The sequence below is a fragment of the Solea senegalensis genome, linkage group LG18 (genome assembly GCF_019176455.1).
Source record: "Solea senegalensis isolate Sse05_10M linkage group LG18, IFAPA_SoseM_1, whole genome shotgun sequence".
Classification (NCBI taxonomy): Eukaryota; Metazoa; Chordata; class Actinopteri; order Pleuronectiformes; family Soleidae; genus Solea; species Solea senegalensis.
The window spans coordinates 16,373,348-16,395,768 of NC_058041.1; the positions used below are offsets into that span (position 1 = coordinate 16,373,348).

The window sequence follows — 22,421 nt, forward strand, 5'->3', positions numbered from 1 at the left end:
AAAACTGCTGACGTTCATATTTTTAACTTAAGTAAACATTTCTGACATGAGGGAATTTCTTTGCCCAGTTTGTCTGTTTTTTGTGGCTAGATTTACAGGCTTTTTTTAAGTAAGATTAGTTTTAAGCAAGCTTAACCCATTTGCTGTTCCTTAAAACAAGAAAATCTAAATAAGCTATGAAATCTATCTCCTGATCTACCATTGTAGTGAAAAACATCCTGCACCATTGAAGACCTAACAGTGGAGTCTAAAGCACAAATTAACAGCCTCATACAGACAGTAAAGAAAGATTATGGGACCTGAGCCTTCAAGACATTGTCTAACAAACCATAATCAGTCAGGCATAAATACTACAAGTTCTACTAAAAATATTAACAATACTAATAATCAGAAGAAGACAAACAAGAAATAGAGGAGACAAAGTCAATGCATAAAATGTGTAGTATGTATAATATAAGCCCATGTTAAATGCTACGTCTGATTAAAGGTGACATTGTGGTTTTGGGGATTTGTTTTCAGCCATCAACCCATGCAGAGAGCACATGTGCACTCAGCTGTGCCTGCTGTCAGGCCTGAGACCCAGGTACTACACCTGCCACTGTCAGTCTGGCTGGAAGCTAGATGCCGACAAACGCACCTGTGTCAAAGGTAAGTATTAAACAGCAGCGATCTCTGTGCTACCAGATCTAACCGTGTGGAAATCTTACAGTGAATACACTATGTGGAAAATGTGTCCTCCAATTTTTACTGATATTCATTTGGAAGTGTTACTGTTAATAACTATTAATTAGGTACAGTCATTTTTCATTTCAATTAAATAGTTTTCTGGATCTCCTGGATCTCTCCAGCCCCAGTGTCAGGGGTTTGAGTCCCATCTCTTCCAGTCTGTATTTTAAATGTTCCTGGTGAAAGACACTGAACAGCTGTGTGTACATGAGCGAGTGTGTCACTTCCAAACAACAACATTTCTTTATATCGCGCTTTTCTAGGCTTGATGATGACCTAACGCTGACGCTGCTTTACCCTACAGTTTTGCCATTCACGCTGCTGACACAGCAGTCAGGGGCAACTTGGGGTTAAGTGTTTCACCCACAAATGTGGCCCAGAGGAGGCGGGAATCGAACCCCCACACTTTGGTGGAGGTTTGATTTGACTGCTAAGACACAAACAGCTAACAACAACAGTGGCAGCTAACTTCACAACATTATCACTTCTGGTTAAACTCCAATAGCATTATGGGTAATGCAGAAATTAAATTAATGAAATTAAACCGTTGCCTTTTGAAGGGTTTTCCACGCTTATCACCAACCACATATGTCAAAATCTAATCGTTCACGTTAATGCTCTGCATGGATTATACTACTGAATAAATGTACTAAATCACTGACTATTTAATGACCGTTTAGAGCCCTGTTTTGCCTCCAAACAGCTTGGCATCTTCTTCTTTTTTTTTTCCTCCACATCACGTGTACTCCCATTCTGTCATAGATGACGCTCCCTTCCTGATGGTGGTGAGAGATTCTGTGATTTTTGGCATTCCTCTCGACCCCGCCGACCCTTCAAACAACGCAATGACCCCCGTGTCTGGCATCAGCCAGGGACGTGACATTGACTTTGATGACCAGGAGCAGTTTGTCTATTGGGTGCAGGGCACTGTGAGTACTGATCTTGAAAGGGTGCAAGAACCAGCTCAAAACACAGATACTAACACACACTGAAAACTTGTCTGCCAGCAGGAACATAAGAAAAAATTTATTTTAGTCAATTAACAAAAAACTCACCTTACCAAATCAATGCTGCCTAAATCTATAATGTTGATTTTGCTCTACAGAGCTTCTTATGATGGATGCTATCTGACTTTGCTCTTATATCAGGGTTCTATATGGCGGGTGAAAACCAGTGGTACCAACAGGTCAGAGTTCGCTCCGGCTGCCTTCATGGGTTCACCCTCTGGACTTGCTTTTGATTGGATAAGCCGGATAATGTACTACACCAATCCCAGTGCAAAAACCATAGAGGTAAACACCACAGAAAAAATGTCTCTTTTTATTTAGCTTTTTTTTTTTTTTTAAATGTCAGTTAGTGTGTGTCATTGCGTGCAAATAAACAAAACTTCACTCAGGTGATCCGCGTCGATGGGAAACAACACTACAGGAAGACCCTCATCACCTCCACTGGCAAACCAGAGGGAGTGGGAGAAGCCATGGGAATAGCTGTGGATCCAGTAGGAGGGTAAAGCATTATGTTCACTGAGAAACAGAAGCCTATGGTATATTTGTCTGATTTTAATTAAACACCATGCATAGGAATGAAGATTTGGTTGAGGAAATGCCAGAAACAGAGTCACAATCAATAAAGTTGTCAGATTTACAAAATGTTCGCGAATGAGGTGAAATTGAGAATGAGTCAGTTAGTGCTGGCCTTTATGAAAGCAGACATGACATTTTAGCCAACGTGAACATGTTTTTTGTTATTTTAGGTAGTTATTATCACGATAATGTATGTTCAAGTGTTTATTTCCCCCGGTAAGGTGGTTTTAATGCATTATTTGATTCTATAAACACAGCCTGACCTCCTCGAGCTTTTATTTTGGTACATCCGGTTACCGGCAGTGTGAATTTGCATATTAGCTAAATATTTATTTTCACCCGAAAGATTTAGATTTAGCATGTATGTTTAAATTTAGCATTTATGTTTAAATGTAGCATTTATGTTTAGCATTTAGATTTAACATTTAGGTATACCATTTAATATTTAGATTCAACTGTTTAATACATTTTTAAGTTAACAAATATTGTTGTAAATGTGCTAAAAACTGACTTTAAAAAATTCACACTACTTTTTCAAACATTGTTTGAAGCTAAATGTGACAAAATGTTGCAGTTATTTTCAGGATGTGCCACTTTATGAACGGCACCCCACACTTGGGACCCATATATTGTCAGTCCAAGTATAACCCTTATGGGGCCCACATGAACATACTGGCTGTGTTATGATGAATTAAGGCATATTTATGTATGCATGACAAAATAATGGAAATGAATCGTCAATCACATATATAGTCTTTGCTGCTTTCCCACATAATCCCACATCACAGCAACAATTGGAAAAAGTGCACATGCATGTGTGAGAGGACTGTAGAAGTTGTGTTCCTGACTGAACTCGATCTTCATTTAAATGCCTCAGTCATCACTCACAATCCAACTACTCTCTCTCTGCAGGAAGTTGTTTTGGACCGACAAGGGCTCAGACAATGGAGTCCCTCCAAAGGTTGGCAGCGCTGACATGGATGGGGGAAACCTCCGGAACCTCTTCACGGGCAACATGGCCAACATAGGATTCCTCACAGCAGACCTATCTGCTCGTAAACTGTACTGGGGTGTAGCAGGCTCAGGAGTGGTAGGTACAAGTAAAGAACAAAGGTTTTAGTCAAATATTGGACATGTTCATGAAGTTGACTAATATTGAGGTTAGGTTGCCAATTTTTTTTTTATCAAACCACAAGTAATATCTGCTTCAGTTCATCTTTATTCATCTCTATGATGGTCCAGATTCAGCTCCTTCCTGCAACTCCCCCACCCCCTTTTTTTTGTTGCTCAGATTGAAAGTGGCACCATGGATGGAGTAAGTCGGGTGAGGGTGGTCAGTAGTCTGTCTCATCCGTGGGGGCTGACAATTCACCAGAACCACCTCTACTACACCGACCTGGACTATGAGGTCATCGAGAGGGTGGACAAGGACACCGGAGCCAACATGGTGGTGATGAGGAGCGGCATGTCTGGTCTGCGTGCTCTCAAAGTGCACGCCAGAGACAGTATGTGGATTTGCTGTTGTTGTTTTTTCATAAATGTATGTCCTTGAGCTTTTTGATGCTTTTATCTAAGCCAATTAGTATGCAACAGTTTTTTTCCCAAAGGGTGAATATGTGAGTAGGACTATGGTGTCCTCACATATTCACTCTATTCACAAGGAGAGAAAGAGTGAGCACTATGTGCATTTCATATCTGAACATCATTTTTTTTGTTGAGAAGGCTTTTTACCATTTAATTGCTAATAAACATCTTCCCAAAGTGTTATGGGGATTGATTTAAAAGCAACAACCTTTTAATAAACAACCTTAAATAAAATGCATTGGTAGATTAAATTGTTTTAAAAATCGAGCATAACATATAGATATGTAAGTGTCAATGATGATCAAGATTTAAGACAAGCATCTGAGTATCTCAAGGACACATGTATAAAAAAGTGAAAAAAACAAAAAAACTTATGTAGAATAGAAAAGAATAGAATTGATTTTCTTGTATAATTTTGTTCATTTTGCCCAGGTTTACCGCAAAATATATTTTCATCTCAAGGGACCTCCTGGTCAAAAATAGTTTGAATGAAATAAAACAATTAAAGAAATCGAGATTAAATTAGATGTCATATTAATGAGTATCACATTATCGGTAAAAAAATTATCCTTTTTCTTCTGTATGCTGTGCTCACATTTTCCACTAATAATCACCTAATCCGCTCCCCGTCTCTCTGCTCCACCCCCAGACTCAGCAGGGACGGCAAATGCCTGCAGTTCCAACAATGGCGGCTGTCCTCACCTCTGTCTGCCCAAACCAAACAATCAGAAGACCTGTGCCTGCACCACAGGATTTTACCCCTCTCAAGATGGCACCCGCTGTGAACAGTATGAATCCTTCGCCGTCATCTCCACCCCCAAGTTCATCCGTGGTTTCCACATTAACAGCTCAGATCACTCGGAGGCTATGGTGCCTGTTGGCGGACGTATGTTGACTTCATATTAGTCTGTATTTGATGTTGTACAACCTGTTAATTGATTACCATAAATGCCAATCTTGTGTTCCCTCTTTGTAGATTCCTACTCCATTAAGGGGAAGCTGGACCTCCATATTGAATCTGGCTTTGTGTACTGGACCGATAACACCACGTCCACATCATACAGGGGCATCTTCAGGACCAAAACAGACGGCGGAGATTACAGTGATGTCATCAATTCAGGCATTGGAAGAGGTGGCATCCAGGGCCTTGCTGTAGACTGGGTTGCAGGTAGGAAACCACTCAATTTTATTCATTCTTTAAAAAGGGAATGGGTAGATTCCTGGGACGGATTATGAGCCAGTGAGCCCCTGAACACTGACAAGAGGAGGGCCCCCCCCATGCACGCCATTCCAATTGTACAATTTCACAGCAGTACAAAGATTTATTTATATTTCCTACCCATATGTCCTTGTATTCTTTGATTGCACGGTTGATGTTTGGTTACCAACTGCCTTCCTCGTATAACCTCATAGATAGAGTTCATGGTTACCGTCTTTGTCACTGTCTTTTCACCAAAACATGAGTGCACCACCAACTGGAAAGAAAAGTGTTGGTAAGAACGTACAGTCCACACGGACTCAAACTGCACATGTGCTATAGTTGTCCACATTCTGCATGTACCACTATGGACATGGACATTGGTATTGTCCAAGAGGTCCAAACTAAGAGGTTAGATCGTTTACTGTTTGAGAGTGTTATTTGATAGGCTGTCTGATGCAACTCCATTCATTCATCCATATAAAGTGAATGAGGAGCATTTCAGTTGACACCTCCACCGTGTGCGTGCGATTCCATTGTTCTACTTTAACCCAATATATTCCTTACATGCACTGGCGTTAACCTTGTCCTCTTTCCATTTCACCTTTCATTTCTTTAGGTAATTTATACTTCACCAATGCCTTTGACAGCGAGACCTTCCTGGAAGTGTTGGCCATCAACACCACCTACCGAATGATTCTACTTAAGTCCTCTGAGGACCGGCCCCGTGATGTGGCCGTCAGCCCCAAGCTACGCTACCTCTTCTGGACTGATGGCGGCCAAAGACCCAAGATTGAACGTGCTCTCTTGGATGGCACTAACCGCACAGTGTTGGCATCAGAGAGCATTGCTTCACCTCGTGGCCTGACTGTGGATTACACTAATGACTTCCTCTATTGGACCGATGATGTTCTTGATATGATCTCCCGTATGGCCGTAGACGGCACTCAGAGGCAGATCGTCAGGTATGGGAGTCGGTATCCGTCTCCAACAGGAATGGCTATATTGGGGAACTACATGTTATGGGTGGATAACAAGCTTGGGAAGCTCTTCCAAGCCAGCAAAGACCCAGCCAATGCCAACCAACCAGAGGTAAAATAAGAATGAAATGACAAAAACCTGCTGCCAGTGATGTTGTCTTTTCAACTTCTTGTTTGTTGCAGCCCATAGCATTTCCATCCCTTCTCTCTGTCACCTTATTAGCACATTTGGTGAGGGGCGAGCATTTGCTCACAGACAAACTGTCTAACCGTGACTGCCCTGTTTCTGGCTCCTGATTGGATAAAGTGTTATTTAGGATTTGTAATTACTTTACGTTTAAAAACATGGACACAACAACACAACACAAGCATTTTACTGACTCCTTATGTCTCAAATTTCTACTATTCAAAACCACATTAACATTGTTTAACTCCTTGCACTGATAATGATTTATAATGATTTAGAGGTTTGCTAACAATCGTATCCAAGCCAGGTTCAGAGATGAGTGACAGGTAGACAAATTGCTTCTTTTAACAGAAGTAAACATCAGTATAGGAAATGTAGCAACACTATTTCTATACCACTGAATGAACAATTTCCCAATTTCCCCAGGTAATCCGAGACAATCTTGATGGGGCGATGGACGTCACCATCTTTGATGCTCATGTCCAGCCCACATCTGCAAACCAGGTGGGCTTTCACCCATGCCAAGAAGATAACGGACGCTGCCAGCAGCTCTGCTTCGCCATCGCTGGCCAGGAGAAACCGAAATGTGGTTGCGCACATGGGTCACTCCTCAGTAATGGGGTAGCATGTGGTTATGGACTAGATGAGTTTCTGGTTTTCACCACAGACTACACACTGAGCAGCCTTAGGCTGGATCCTGCAGACCACAGCACTCCCCTCCCAGCAGTGAACTTAGGGTACAACATGATGGGTTTGGATTATGACTTCAAGGAGAAGCGGATTTTCTTCAGCCAGTACATGGGGATTGGTCGAAGCAGGATTGCCTACATCAGTACAACCTCTCCCACCAGCCCCCCTGTCAATATAGCTACAAGTGAGTTAAGCAGTTTACTGTGTTGACATTGTGGAATAACACCTTTTAACATGTTTTTTTTGTGCTAAGCTAATTATTTTTCTTTCTTTTTTAGATTTAGATGATCCAGAGGGACTGGCATATGATTGGGTCAATAAACGTCTCTATTTCACTGACTACTATAGTGACAATGTCCAGTCCATCGGGTTGAATGGGATGAATCGCTCCATTGTCGCCCAAGCAAACCGCCCCAGAGGCATTGTTGTCGACCCCTGCTACGGGTAAAAGCAACTAGCAACGTTATTTCATTAACATATTCCCACCAACCACAGCTTTGAGAGGATTGCAAGGTTTCAATGGTATGAGCGTCAATGAACTACAATGACCAGCCACCACACAAGAACTTTTACTGTTATAACATATCTATGTATGAGCTGATGTAGATGTAGACAATGAGCTGAGTCCTGGTCTGAGGAGTTGGTTTTCCTGTGTTAAGCCATGCATTAATGCATTCCTCGTAGCACTGGAGTGCATAACCAAGTGACTCCTCTGGATGTGAGGTGTGTGGTCCTTGGGATGAACGAGTGAGTCTGTATGTAAATTCTTTTGGGAATGAATCTATTTTATCTAATCTCATCTTGTCTGAGGTTGTTGCTGGGTTTGAAAAAACACAGGGATATGATGTTTGTTGAATATCCTCCTGAGTTTTTCAGGTATACCAGACACAATGGGATGACAATCTTTCTCTTTACTGTCCACTGGCTTGGAAATATTCTTTCTGGCCTCGGTGGCAGTTTTCACAAAGGTCCTGTTGGGGTATCCACAAGTTTTGAGTCCCTGTTTCATGTTTTGGTGTTTCTTCTTTTGACCTTGGGCACTAGTGGGTGCTAAAGTGATCCAATCGCCCCTAACTTCAGTGGATGGTGTGAATCAAAAGAAAAAAAATACTGCTCTCTGTGTGTTGGCTTCCTGTAAACTCTGGTGTGAATGCTCCAGTATCCAGAGAAGGCAAGTGGTCGTCACATCTTCCCTGCTGAATTTGATATTTCCACCCACAGAGTTGATGTGCTGTATAAACTAAGCACTTCCTGGATTTTGGATTTTTTTTTTGGGGTGTTGTACTCTACTTACTCCATGTGTACTTTCTCCACAATAGGTAATACTGGTGAATCCATAGCATATCAACATTGCTTTGTTTTGGAAAAAGGTGGTGTGCAGTTAGGAATGCCTTGGGATCCACAAAGGTTGTTTTGGGGAAAAGATTGTCTGGCACACCTTACTCTTTTTTGTTACCACAGTCAGACCAAATAATTGGAAGATGATGGATGGATGCCCTTGGTGGAGACCTTTGCTGCCTTTCCTAATTGCTCTCTTTCTTTATTCTTTCTGTCCAGTTACCTCTACTGGACTGACTGGGGTTTTCCGGCAAAGATCGAGAGAGCAACACTGGGAGGAAACTTTCGCGTTGCTATCATTAACAGCAGCCTGTCAACACCCAATGCTCTTTCTATGGATTACAAAGAAAGAATGCTCTACTGGGCTGATGCATCATTGTATGTGCATGTTTTTTTATACCATACACTGCACTACCCTACTGTAGACTTTTTGGACAACATTCTTTCTCCCTTCTTCCCACAGAGACAAGATAGAACGAGCTTCTCTGACGGGACAAAATCGACAGGTGATCGTGCAGGGTGTCATGTACCCATTTGCCATGACAGTCTTCCAGCAGGACATTTTCTGGACTGACTGGACTGAGAGAGGCGTCTTCCGGGCCGGGAAGGACGATGGCTCTGGCTTTGCGGTGTTAGCCCAGGATATGCAGTACCGACCAAACGACATCCATGTTTACTCTGGGTCCAATCAAGAGAGCTGTACCAGCTCCTGTCAGCAGTTCAATGGAGGCTGTAGTCATGTCTGTGTTTCAGGTAAGGGAAAGCTTTACCAAAGCTGCCATGAGTGGTAAAATCTTTTGTCATGGCTAATGCTTACATTTGGCTAACCTTCTGTGCAATGCTGCTTGTGAGGTTGACAGCTTAACCTGCCAAACAGAGAAGAATACCTTTTCTCTGTAGAGTTCTGGCTTCTGAATAAATAATTAAATGAAGTTTCTCTTATGCTGTGTTTCTACTGAGTGCAGCGGTTTGGTTTGGAACAGTATGGTACCATTCCGTTCTACGGTATTCTTTACTTGGGGAACCAGAGTAAAATGATACTGTACTAAAGAAAGTGTAAATGTCCCATAGAAGTCCAGGCAAACGCCTACAGTCTATTTTCATATAAAGCTTTGTCTTGTTGAGACATTTAGCCACAAACCGAGAAAGAAAAAAACAGCTGCTGGATGTCCTCTACTACCGCCTGTTGTCTGTTGTGTCACGTTTGATGTCACTGTTCATTGTCGTCACACCGATAGGACGTAGCATTGCGCGCCCTTTGGGCACAGCCCACACCCTGCCAACCAAGTAAAAAGGTACTGTTCCCAGTTGAAACACAAGCCACACCCAGGGCATTACCATTCCAAACCGTACGGTAACAAACTGAAACCATACTACGATGGAAACACAGCATTAGATTTACTAGTCTGAGAGAGCAAACACTCTAAATCAGTGAGAGCTGTCAGAATATTTTTACACAGATAAATGTTTTTCTCTGACAGCAGATTGACATTTCTTCACGCCCCCTGAACTCTCAGGTCCAGTGGGCCCAGAGTGCCAGTGTCCTCATGAGGGAAAGTGGTACCTGGCCAACAACGGCAAAGACTGCATTCGGGACACAGGATCACGGTGTCAGCCGGAACAGTTTACCTGTCTCAATGGTAACTGCATCTCAGGAAGCTGGAAGTGCGATGGCCACAGTGACTGCTACGATAACTCTGATGAGCTGGAGCGAGTGTGTGGTGAGAAATGAAGTTTAAAACAAACTTTGAATGATTCGTGGTAAAAAATTGTTCACAGATAAAACTTAATTAATCAATGGACCAATTTATAAAGGGACGGTAACGATGGTTCAATTTGATTTAAACCTTTTAATCTTTAATGTTTAAAATGATAATTCGGTTCATTCGTGTGGTTGAGTGATACTTAGTCAGCACTGCATCTGCTGTGCGTTCCTTACTCTTTTAGCCAGTTTAAGACTATAATAACTTGTTATGTTATTATGTTTGCTGCTTTAGCTCATCATTCGATGGCCTGACTGGAAATTGAAGTTTGTAATCTATTTACTCTCCCGTACAAAACCCTAGAGAAATTCAGCTACACATTAGCCACTAGGTAATAAATTGTAGGGTATTAAAACTAGGGATGTCCCGATCTGATATTGATATCAGCCAAAAAACGCATATCGGATTATATCGGAGTGGCTCTAAAATCTCCGATATAAGCACTCCGATACAACAGTCCATTCTGCTTTAGCACTTCTATCCAGCAGTGCCCGTTGTGATCACGTGGGCTCTGCATTTTGGATGCATGTAGAGGCCATGTGATCACAAAGACAGCGTGTGTGTGCTACTGCTATTTCAGAGGTTAAACATTTTTCTTTAACCTCTGAAATCAGAGGCTACGAAGCCACACAGCGAGCACGAGTTAGCCATTAGCACCATGCTAGCTCATCCTGAGGCGAGCTGCTAAAACAACATTATTTCATAAACCAGCGCCACTTGTTGACTTTCAACAGCCTCCGTTTGTTAACTATACCCCAAAAACCAACCATACCAAGAGCTTTGTGTGTTTTAAATGTGTCCTGAAGCTCCACACAGAGCTAAGTACCTCAGGCTCCGTGTTTATCTGCGGGACGAGTCACTCACCGTGTGTGGGTTGGGCTAATCCAAAATAGTGAAAACAAGGCAGGTGTTCTCTGAAGACACGCTGTTACCTGTGAAACACGGGTGCTCTGAAAACACCCCCATGAGCACTTGGTACTTTCCTCCTGATGAAATTAACCAGAGACTGTATGAAATGGTGATATTCTTATGTTGAAGGTTAAAATTGATTTTTAACCCATTGGTTAATAATAAATGGGTCAGTTTTTCCTCATACCTACTGTTGCTGACTATTGTTCTCTGTTTAAGTAATATCACTTGATCAAGCCTATTCTAACATTCCACACACAAAATTACTTATGGACGTGTCACATGTTTTCACTGAGGGCAAGCGTTTGTATCAGAAGCAGGTTCGGTGACAAGGGTGCACTAAGCACAGTCAAGGCTGACTCGCTGTGTTTAAAAACTCATACCACCACACTGAAAAATAAAATCTTTATTGTCCCTTTAACATTGGAAATGTATGATGTCATGTTATGTTATGATAATAAATCTGGAGTGTCTTGTTCCTCCTGCTCAGCCTTCCACACCTGCTCAGCTATGGACTTCACCTGTGACAGCGGTCGGTGTGTGCCGCTCGGCTACGTCTGCGACTACACAGACGACTGTGGTGACAACAGCGACGAGAGGGGCTGCCCCTTCCCCACCTGTAACCCCACCACTGAGTTCACCTGCGCCAATGGACGCTGCATCAGCGCAGCCTTCATCTGCGACGGCATCAACGACTGCCTAGACAACGCCACGTCTGATGAAATCAACTGCCGTGAGTAGTGATTGTAACAATCAAAGGGACTATTCAAAAACTGAGGAAGTGATTATGGTGGAAGAGAGCAGATCCACAGCTTTATGTGAATCAACTACTCTTGGGTTAGGGTTAGTTTCCTAAGGTTCTTTCACTGCTGGTTCTTAAGAGCAAATTGGAGTTAGTTCACCCCCAAGTGAGTGTGGATTCCTCACTGTCATTAACCTCTTCTTCCCTGACCCTTTTTTTGGGGTTCCTGCTCGAAAATGACATGCCCAAACTAACTCTGACTCAGTTAGACCCTTCTCTGTCAAAGAGACGCAAATGCATATGATGCAATTTGACGGACATTCGCCCTTCTCCAATCAGAATGATCTAATGTCGCTCTGGAATAGTCCCCAAAGCATACTGGGATGTGTAGTTCTTCATTAGCCTCTTCTTCCCTGATTCCCCCCGTACCGGCGGCAGCGTCGCATGCAACAACAAACACGTCATAAAGCCATGTCTACCTTTAATTAACACAGACATGCAGCATACCCACAGAAAGGTAAGAAACTTGGCTGGAAATGGAAGGTAATGGAAACTTAATGCTTATAAAAAGCATTCTTATGTTCACCAAACACAGTTAAAACACGGATCGATCAAACCAGCAGAAGCCGAAAACACCGTAACAGAGTAAACATTGAAAAGCGGCACTGGAGAATCTGGGTGATTATATAACCCAAAAAAAACACGTTGATTTATCACGTTTATCACTCTACGACCAAGATTCACGGATCCAGCCACAAAATAAGAGCAAGACAAGAACTGACTTTCAAGAAATACAAGCAGAAATGTTGTCTTATCTTTTAGCTTGTTTATCAAAACAAGCTATTTTCACAGGAACAAAACCGTCTCTCTCTTATGTTATCTTTCATTTAGTAGTAAAAAATACACGTATGATATCTTTCACTCTATTGATGTACTAAATAAAATAAAATACAGTGTATGACGTGAGTGATGCCTGATGGCGTTTACGTAACATTAGGCGCAGTTCAAAATAGTTTTGTGTCAGTGTTAGTCTTCTTCTTTCAGCTTCTCCCCTTAGGGGTGCGCTACAGCTGATCTTCTACCCCCATCTTGTCCTTTCCCTTGTGTCCCAACATCCATGCAGCTTCTCTTTGGTCTCTTCTCTTCTCATTTCCTCCTGCAACATCCTTTGTCCAGTATAATCACTGTTCCTCCTCTGCACATGATCAAACCATCTCCACCTTGACACTCTCTTACTTTATTTCCAAACTGTTTAATTCGAGCTGTCCTGCAGAAGTATGTTCAAAGAGAGATGAGGTCACTCTTGTTATTATCATTATTGTTATTGGTGTTATTTGTTTAATTTTCTACACACTCCGGTCAAAATTCTTCAGCTCCACTCTGATCACATACCCTGGTTTATACAGTAGAACAGCATTCCTGATTTTCCTTCCAGAGGAAGCTTGCGTACCACTGATGGCTCCACGTACCACAGTTTGAGAACAGAACTACTGGCCCACCAATGACTCTGTGTCTGTTTTCCCTTCTTGGCTCCTCTTCAGCTGACAGGACGTGTCCTGCTGATCAGGTGAAGTGCGACACCACAAACATCTGCATCTACCCTGAAAACCTGTGTGACGGCATCAACAACTGTGGAGACAACAGCGATGAGAATCCTCTCTTCTGCTGTGAGTGACACTCTGTCAAACATAAAGCAAAGTGGACGCAAGTGTAAATTCATGAAACTAATATTTGTGTGATACTCCACCACAGTGAGCCGCACATGCTCTCCAGACGAGTTCCTCTGTGACGGAGGGAAGTGTATCCCCGGGGATTGGGTGTGTGACACAGTCAGAGACTGCACTGATGGGACAGACGAACCTTTGTCCTGCAGTGAGTGAGAACTAGGTTTTTAGGTCACAGGTTACGTTCTTCTTGTTCTTCTTTACATGGTGCCCTCACCTCAAATGCTTTTATCTCCGTTCTTAGTCCTGCTGTTTCAAACCAGTGCCTTTTCTGTAGCTTTCATGAGACAGTGTAACTGTAAGAGACTCAAGGTGCTCTTCTGTCTTTTATCCAGTGTTTGATGAAACATTTAATATTAAAAATTGTATTCATTAAACAAAATTTTTTTTATTTCTGGTGAAGCTAAACTATTAATTTGTGTGACCAGAACAAACAAAGTTGTAAACAAAACAGGTCAAGATGTAGCCTCTGTGTAACAACTGTAGACCAAGGCTGGAGGTCAGAGACAATTTTTTATTTTAATCTTTTTTCTAAGAACGTCTGCCCTTTAAGCACTTTAGCACACCGATGATGTAATGTATGATGTAATGTATCCTGTGACTAGCAGCAGAATTTCCGTCCCCAATTCTCCATGTCGTCCAACTCCTTCACCATCACACCTGTCACTTTCATGTCCTCTCTCACTACATCCATGTAGCGGCCTCTCTTTGGCTTACTTTTCCTAATTGTATTGGTAGTGTATTCATTTCTGTTGTGATGTTTGTTGAGTATTTCATGTCAAAATTCATAACACGCTAAATGTGTATATATATATATATATATATATATATATATATATGTATATATATATACTTATTTATTTATTTTTTACTTTTAAATAATCATCACAATTATCACAAACACATGTCACTTTTTCTTCATCCAAAAGTCTTTTTTATTCTTTTTGATGACCTGTTTCGTGTAGTTAATATTTAGCTCGTACATTATTTTCATTGAAAATACTATATGTTATTGCACTGGAGTGCAGACATAAAGTGAGGAGAGACAGACCATTAATGTTGTTCAAAAATCTTATGGTATCATTAAGGAGTTATATTTTTATCAGATGGAGGAAAATTGCCTATAAATATATGGCCGAGAAAATCGTCTGCCCTGATGTCAGTTGATATCGGCAAAGGCTGTAGAAAAACCCATATAGTCGACATCTACTTTAAATGCAACAATCTAAGGTTCCAGAATAAGTTTCATCAGTTTATTGTGAGTCTTCTTTTTTCTTTTTTAGGTTTAGATTTTTGCTTTCCCCCAGAGTGACCTGTAAGGAGACTAGTTGTAGTTGGACAGCCAATAGGACCAGCCGTGGTCTCTCTGAACTGCCCTGTGATTGGTCAAAGTCACCCAGTCAGATTTAGCAAAGGCTGTAAAAGGAGGAAGAGCAGAAGTGTAGATTCCGTCCCAGATCACTCAATTTAGATTTACCTGAAAGGTTATAATGGAATGACCCATCGCAGGTAAACATCTGCCCTGCGTACCTTTAATGTTCCCTTGCATGTTCCTGTGCAGAGGACCAGATCAAGACATGTAGTCCCAGCCAGTTCACATGCACCAATGGAAACTGCATTCCCCAGTCACTGGTCTGTGATGGCAACAATGACTGCTGGGACAACAGTGATGAGGCTCCTGAACTACAGTGTGGTGAGATAGTATTTAGACTGTATATTTTCACTTTTTCAAATGTTTGTTTTGTATATTGTTATGTTATATTTAATCTCTGACCCTTCCCTCTGTCCCCTGCAGGACAACGTACCTGCAGTTCCAGCCAGTTCACCTGCCCGACCTGGTACCCTGGCCAGCCACGCTGTGTCTCGCTGAACTTTGTGTGTGACGGGGAGAGAGACTGCGCCGATGCTGCAGATGAACTCCAGAACTGCCCCAACCGGACCTGCCATATGGATGAGTTTGCCTGTTCCAATGGACTCTGCGTCCTTCTTCATTACCGGTAAGTAGGAATTGCGTGTGAGTGAAAGACACTGAAGCTGTGTTTCCATGTCGGTATGGTTTGGTACAGTATGGTTTGGAATGGTAAAGTCCTGTGTCAGGCTTGCGTTTTGACTGAGATCAGCACCTTTACTTGGTAGGCAGACAACAATGGAGGACATCCCACAGCTGTTTTTTATTGGTAGAGTGCTATTTAAAATGACTGGGATATTTACCCCGGTAGCAAGAGGGTTTTTTTGTTGCCCCATCAGCTGACTGTTGTGGGTGGAGCTGGTAAGGGCAGCCTGTGGCCAAGGGGAAAGGGAACTTGACTTGTAACCGGAGGGTCCCCTGAGCAAGGTACCCAACCCCCAATGCTCCCCGGGCGCCACTCAGTGTGGCAGCCCACTGCTCCTAATTCTAGGATGGGTCAAAATGCAGAGGAATACTTTCCCTAAGGGGATTAATAAAAAAAAACTAAACTAACTAAAACTAAGGCTTCACCCTCACTGCACCATACGATATTACTCTGGTACCCCAAGGTTAGAGTAAAAGGTGCCAAAGAAGTAGGAACTGGGTATTTTGGTACTATAACACAAACGCCACCATACTGCACCAAACTGAACTGTTCCACTTGGTGGAAACATAGCTTAAATGACCAGTATTAACTGGAAACAAATTCTCACTGGATGATGAATGGCTCCTCCTCCTCCAGCTGCGACCGTGTGAACGACTGCGGTGATGGCAGCGACGAGTTGGGCTGCGTTTACGACACGTGCAGCAGCAGCCAGTTCACCTGCGGCAACGGAGCCTGCGTCCCCTCCTCCTTCACCTGCGATGGGGAAAACGACTGCACGGACGGCTCCGACGAGGCGGACAGTCTGTGCACCACGCCCCATCCCACCTGTGCCCCCCAGCAGTACATGTGCAAGTCGGGCGAGTGCGTCGACAACAGCAAGGTGTGCAACGGACAGAAGGACTGCCAGGACAACAGCGACGAGAAAGGCTGCGGTGAGCAATAGGACATTCTTGAGATCTCGAAATTCTTGATCACAAATATAAAGAAGCTACAATGGTCATTGAGATTATAAAATACGTCCTCACACATTGGTTGCTTGACTCAGTAATTCTTGATCTGATTTTTGTCTGTGAAGGTTCTCAGTCATCCAGGTCGTAGTCATCTTCAAAAGTTAGCTGCGGGCAACTGGTCTTACTGCACCTCTCATCCAAGAGGCTTCTTCAGTTCTTCTCCATAACTCCACGACTGAAAAGGCCTCTGGATGACTGCATGACGCATGATATTTCTTAACTTAACTCAAGTCACAACCCAGTTGGCTACAGCTAGCAAAAACACAGATATTCTCAATTGACTTTGGTGTGGTGGACTTGGTGGTTTACAAATGTTCTAGTCTAAAACATATTCCAAAGATATCTTACAGTTAAGCAGTTATAGATTTTAGTAGATGAGCTTATTGTTAATTGGCCAAAAAAATTAGCTCTTAGTAAGCGTGCCACCACTTCTTAAACTGGTGCACCAAAGCTAGCATGTCCATGTGGGCCCCATTGGGGTTATATTTGGGCTGACAATATTGGTTCCAAGTGGGTTTGTCCACTTGAAGCCCACATCCACTTAATACCCACTTAGTACCCACTTTGTACCCTTCCCAGGCTACCCTGGTACTAAGTGGATATCAAGTGGATGTGGGCTTGAAGTGGGCAAATTATGCAGGTCTCATATGGTTTATAGGAAGCAAGCTCATGTGGGCAAACACAGGAGGGGTCACAACAGAAACCATGGACAAACCTGCTTGGGATCCATATTCAGCAGAATATAACCCTTGTGGGGTCCACATAGACATGCTGGCTGGGTGTGACACACACACAAAATCCTAAACTATTCCTTTAAAGTCAAATCTAATTTGTGGGAATCCTCACCTGTAAAACGTATCATTTCCATATCATTGTTTCTTTCTAAATGATCTTTTTTTCTTGTTCTTTTCAGGAATCAATGAGTGCAACAACCCTTCCGTCCACAGGTGTGCGCAGATCTGCACCGACACCCTGACCAGTTACTACTGCTCTTGCCATCCCGGCTACCAACTCATGCCGGACGGCAAAGCGTGCGAGGACCTCAACGAGTGTCTGAGCACACCTGCCGTCTGCAGCCAGATCTGCGAGAACGCCGTCGGCTCATACCACTGTAAATGTGCCCCAGGATACGTCAGGGAAGCGGACGGTCGCACCTGTCGTCAGAACAGCGGCATTGCGCCATACCTGTTGTACAGCAATCGCTACTACATCCGCAACTTGACCACAGACGGGTCACATCTGAGTATCGTGCTGCAGGGGCTGTCTAATGCGGTGGCACTGGAGTTCGATCACTATGAGCAGAGGCTTTACTGGTTTGATGCCGGCACCGGGAAGATTGAAAGGATGCGCTTTGACGGGACTGAGAGGGAGACGGTGGCAGATGAAGACATGAGAGGAGTCGAGGGCCTGGCACTGGATTGGGTGGGCAGGTAAGGTGCTGTTATAAACATTTACTTAGAGTTAATTCATTTTAACAAACCATTCCCAGTCAGCATGTCCATGTAGACCTCATAAGTGTTATATTCGTGCTGACAATATGGCTCCCAAGTGGATTTCTTTGTGGTATCCGTGATGGCCCCCTCTGTGTTTGCTCACATGGGGCCCCATGTTACACAAACCCTATGGGACGTGCATAATTTGCCCATTCAAGCCCAGGTCCACTTATGACCCAGGTAGCCTGGAAAGGCTAAATGGGCGTAGGCTTGAAGTGGACGAGCATGGATGGTGTTCAATCTCCAATGTGTAACTTCTTACACCAAAACACAGCTGGTGTCACCTAGGCCCTGCAGAGTTATCTGAGAGGATGACTGAGAGGTCGAGAGGTCCATATTCTCTTTTAACATTTGTTTCATTATCTCTTTACCTTGCTCATGTTTCAGAGAAACATAAAATTATTTTTTAACACTTACTTCGCCTCACCTATGTTTCAGAGAACCAGGAATAATTACTTAACCTGAAGTTAAACCTAAAGTCTGCCTTCCCTCCATCGGTTGTCTCCACAGACACAAAAATAAAACCACCACTATACTGAGAAACACAGATAGTCAAGTTATCTGTGTTATTAGACAGTGTTTTGAATCTATTGGACATTTGTTTAAATTTAAAGGTAATACACTACAGCTTTAAAACAAGGGAAATCAAATGTATCCAGTATTCCTTTGTCAGAACAAAGGAATACTGGATTAAACGAAACAAGCATGACATGGAAGGAAAACTTTTGAGTTCTCAATTCTGATTACCCTAGTGCCCCCTACTCGCTATGGCCCCAAACAGTCTGTCCTTCAGAGTCATTTTAATTTAAAAAAAACATTTGAAACTTGTGTTAAACTACTGTGATCATAAGTAAGAAATGAGACAGTGACTGACCAAAACAAGGCTGCAGAGATGTTAATGGAACGTTCTTGTGTGTGCTACAGGAAGTTGTACTGGGTGGATGGTTATTATGGCTCAGTGCATGTGATGGAGCTGGATGGGCGCTACCAGAAGAGACTGCTGTCGGGGCAGTTCACAGTTGGAAATAACACCTACATTATCAGCAGACCTCGCGCTGTTGCTGTCAACCCTAAATTTGGGTACGAAGACACCACACACTCACACATGCAGAAACGCAAATAAATTTCTGTATTGTTTTACCAGCTACAGTTCGGCCTTACATTGTTTCTCCGTTTCCCCCCATTTCCAGTTGGCTATACTGGACTGACTGGGCTGATGAAGCATACATTGGCAGAGTTGGCATGGATGGAAGCAACGTCAGCGCCATCATCACCACCAAGCTCGAGTGGCCGAATGCTTTGACCATAGACTACACCACCAACAAGATCTTCTTTGCTGACTCCCACCTTAACTTCATGGAGTGAGTTGAGACACAAGACGTATTATCTCTACATGATAACGGCTCTGAATTCCTGAAGCCAAAAACACACACTACATTAGGGGTGTGCGATATTGATGAAATTCAATATCCCAATATTTTTGGGGATTTTGCCGATAACGATAATTAGATAGTATATTAGATGTGAATGGTAATATTGACAAAAAACAACTTGTTCAGGTCTTGTTTAGATTGTTTAGATATCACTAACTCCAACACACTGGACATTTAAATGTCCCTGAAGTGGCTTCACTATGTACTAACCCTTCCCATTTCTCAGCTTTGCAGACATGGACGGTCAGAACCGACAGCGGGCCATTGCTGGGACTCTTCCTCATGTTTTTGCTGTCTCCCTCTTTGAGGACTGGCTCTACTGGACCGACTGGAACACGCACACTGTCGAGAAAGCCCACAAGTACACCGGCGAGCAGCGCACCATCATGGGGAACAACACACATCGACCATATGACATTCATGTCTACCACCCCTACAGGCAGCCTCGAAGTATGTCAGTCACAACCGCACATGTACATATTGGTAATATGACAAAAGTCTGAAGCTCAGAACTTACCATGACTTCTGTGGTCGTCTTATTTCCTCAGGTGAAAACCCCTGCTCCTCCCACCACCTGACCTGCAGCCACCTGTGTCTGATCACATCTGGTGGCCAACAAGCTACCTGCAGCTGTCCCGATCACTTCATCCCCCTGGCTGTGGGCTTCAAGATTCAGTGCGTCGCTGACTGCTCCAGCACCCAGTTCCGCTGTGGGGACAACGAGAGGTTGGTCACTTATGTCCCTACACTTCCAACGTACAGACTATGTTGCTGCATTTAAACCCTGTCTCCATTGAGCTCCAGTAGCTGACGTCACACAACCAAGGTATCACCTCCACGCGCCCACTGGCAAAAAAGAACGTGGCTCATCCCATTGACTTATACAGGAGAGGGCACATAAATGAGGCAGTGTAATGTAAATAATTGACTGTCTGACTGACAGGGTACAATAGCTATCTATTTTCTGAGCTATTGCCTGATTAATGTGCCGTCTATCGTATACGACTATGTGATGAGCCGTGTTCTTTCCAGCAAGTGTCACGTGAAGTTCTATACCTGACCTGTACAGGATGATCATTTATTGTAATGCATCTCTTATTATATAAATTAGTCTTAATAGATACATGTTATCTATATTCTTTTTGTTCAGTTTAAAGCTCTTCAGTGATGACGTCTTTTGCCGTTAGCTAATTATTCTATCACTATTATTATTATTTCGCTGACAGCATTTAAATATAATCGTGTCACTTTTAATCAGAAGTAGTAAGTAACCGAAAATAATATTAAATGCTTACAGAATATTTTTTTATCTTTGATTCATGACTCTCCCATTTCGAATTTATCAGTTTTCTGTTTCAAAATCACACAGTTTATCAAGATTTTTTAGGATTTGTTAGACTTTGTTGGGGACAGAACAACAAGGTCCTGGACTTATTTTATAATTATTAATTCTTGTTACATCTGCTACTTTTATCAAGGAGAATACAAGTTTTCAAAAATATATTTTTGAGTGTGTCAACTACAGAAAAACAAATCTTACCTGAAGATCAGATTCTGGGCCTAAAAAAACTTGTCAGTGAACAGAAATCAGTAGGATTAAAGCCGCTTTCATTGTTTTCAGGTGTGTTCCAATATGGTGGAAGTGTGATGGACAGTCAGATTGTGGTGACGGCTCAGATGAACCTCAGACATGTCCTCCTCGTCACTGCCCCATTGGCCAGTTCCAGTGTAAGGATGGTAACTGCACATACCCCGGCTTCCTCTGCGACGGCCACTCAGACTGTGCCGACGGCTCAGACGAGGACGCCGCGCTCTGCAGTATGACAATGAACTTTACTCTTTTCCCTTTAGTGCAAGAACATGAAAGTTGTTGTATAGCTGTGGATTTGTTGTGCTGTTTTCATGGTTGGTGTCTGTAGGTAACCACCGCTGTCAGGAAAACCAGTTCCAGTGTAAAAACAAACACTGCATCCCTGTGTCCTGGCACTGCGATGGAGCGAAGGACTGTTCCGACGGCAGTGACGAGGACTCAGAGACATGTGCCCAGAGAACCTGTGCACCGGGGCTGTTCCAGTGTGCCAACGGGCGCTGTCTGCCATCGAGCTACGTGTGTGACGTCCAGGATGACTGTGGCGACGGATCTGATGAACCGTATGATACCTGCAGTGAGTGTGATAAAAAAAAGCGCAACTTTGCAAGTCTGGTCATTCTATTGTCCTGTCTCTCTGTGGAGCTCCCCCTACAGTTTCGGAGTAAACATCCATCCATCCATTGTCTTGCTTTATCCTCACTGTGTTTGCTAGCAAGTATGCTAACATCTCCACTAGCAAGCTAACCAGCAACAGACATTTTTTTCATAAAAAGGCTGGTTTTCTACTAACAGACAGTAGGGGGCAGTGGAGACAGCCCACAATGCAACAAGCCATTTAACCCTCACCATGACTTCAAAGTTGTTAAATTAGGGTAAAAATACTGCATATTTCTGCTTTAACGTATGTCTGACATGGCCCGCTTCATAGCAACAACTGCAGTAGTTGCTATAGCTAATGGCGATGCTGTGTCCGTCATTCATAAATTAGTGTTTGGTCACTTTTCTCCATGTCTCTCTAGTGGGCCCAGGCTACAAGTGTGACCCAGACACCGAGTTCTCCTGCAAGACAAACTACCGCTGTGTTCCTCAGTGGGCTCGCTGTGATGGCGCCAACGACTGCATCGACAACAGTGATGAGCAAGGCTGCGGTCAGTATTTGGTCGATGCGTGTTTGCTGAAACAAAACTGCACTACTTTCATCCGTTTATGAACGTCTTGATTGGTCAGTATGAACAGAAGTGCAGGTGTTACAGGTGGCTTGTTGTTGGCATGTCAAGTGCCATCCATGACCTTTAAAATATACAATTATTTAAGCTGAATGAACCTTGGACTGACTTCGTGCTTCATACAGAGGCGGTGACTTGTGATCCTCTGGGAGATTTCCGATGCGACAACCACCGCTGTGTACCCATTCGC

General features: G+C 43.1%; 1 protein-coding gene across 1 annotated transcript in view; it reads left to right on the top strand.

Moving 5' to 3' along the window:
- lrp2b (low density lipoprotein receptor-related protein 2b) overlaps positions 1-22,421 on the top strand; it is a gene marked incomplete at its 5' end in the record, with an annotated part of 62,971 nt that overhangs the window by 23,211 nt on the left and 17,339 nt on the right. Inside the window, 29 exons of the mRNA XM_044014486.1 lie at positions 520-648; positions 1,489-1,655; positions 1,875-2,018; positions 2,123-2,232; positions 3,222-3,399; positions 3,601-3,814; positions 4,543-4,779; positions 4,870-5,061; positions 5,711-6,183; positions 6,685-7,132; positions 7,227-7,392; positions 8,506-8,664; positions 8,750-9,039; positions 9,804-10,007; positions 11,449-11,691; positions 13,242-13,367; positions 13,453-13,572; positions 14,986-15,117; positions 15,220-15,421; positions 16,115-16,410; positions 17,402-17,918; positions 18,906-19,061; positions 19,172-19,342; positions 19,641-19,864; positions 19,963-20,140; positions 21,036-21,232; positions 21,334-21,579; positions 22,025-22,153; positions 22,357-22,421. The exon at positions 22,357-22,421 is cut by the window's right edge and continues 55 nt beyond it. Of these exons, the coding sequence (XP_043870421.1) occupies positions 520-648; positions 1,489-1,655; positions 1,875-2,018; positions 2,123-2,232; positions 3,222-3,399; positions 3,601-3,814; positions 4,543-4,779; positions 4,870-5,061; positions 5,711-6,183; positions 6,685-7,132; positions 7,227-7,392; positions 8,506-8,664; positions 8,750-9,039; positions 9,804-10,007; positions 11,449-11,691; positions 13,242-13,367; positions 13,453-13,572; positions 14,986-15,117; positions 15,220-15,421; positions 16,115-16,410; positions 17,402-17,918; positions 18,906-19,061; positions 19,172-19,342; positions 19,641-19,864; positions 19,963-20,140; positions 21,036-21,232; positions 21,334-21,579; positions 22,025-22,153; positions 22,357-22,421 (6,113 nt within the window). The remainder of the gene's footprint in view (positions 1-519; positions 649-1,488; positions 1,656-1,874; positions 2,019-2,122; positions 2,233-3,221; positions 3,400-3,600; positions 3,815-4,542; positions 4,780-4,869; positions 5,062-5,710; positions 6,184-6,684; positions 7,133-7,226; positions 7,393-8,505; positions 8,665-8,749; positions 9,040-9,803; positions 10,008-11,448; positions 11,692-13,241; positions 13,368-13,452; positions 13,573-14,985; positions 15,118-15,219; positions 15,422-16,114; positions 16,411-17,401; positions 17,919-18,905; positions 19,062-19,171; positions 19,343-19,640; positions 19,865-19,962; positions 20,141-21,035; positions 21,233-21,333; positions 21,580-22,024; positions 22,154-22,356) is intronic.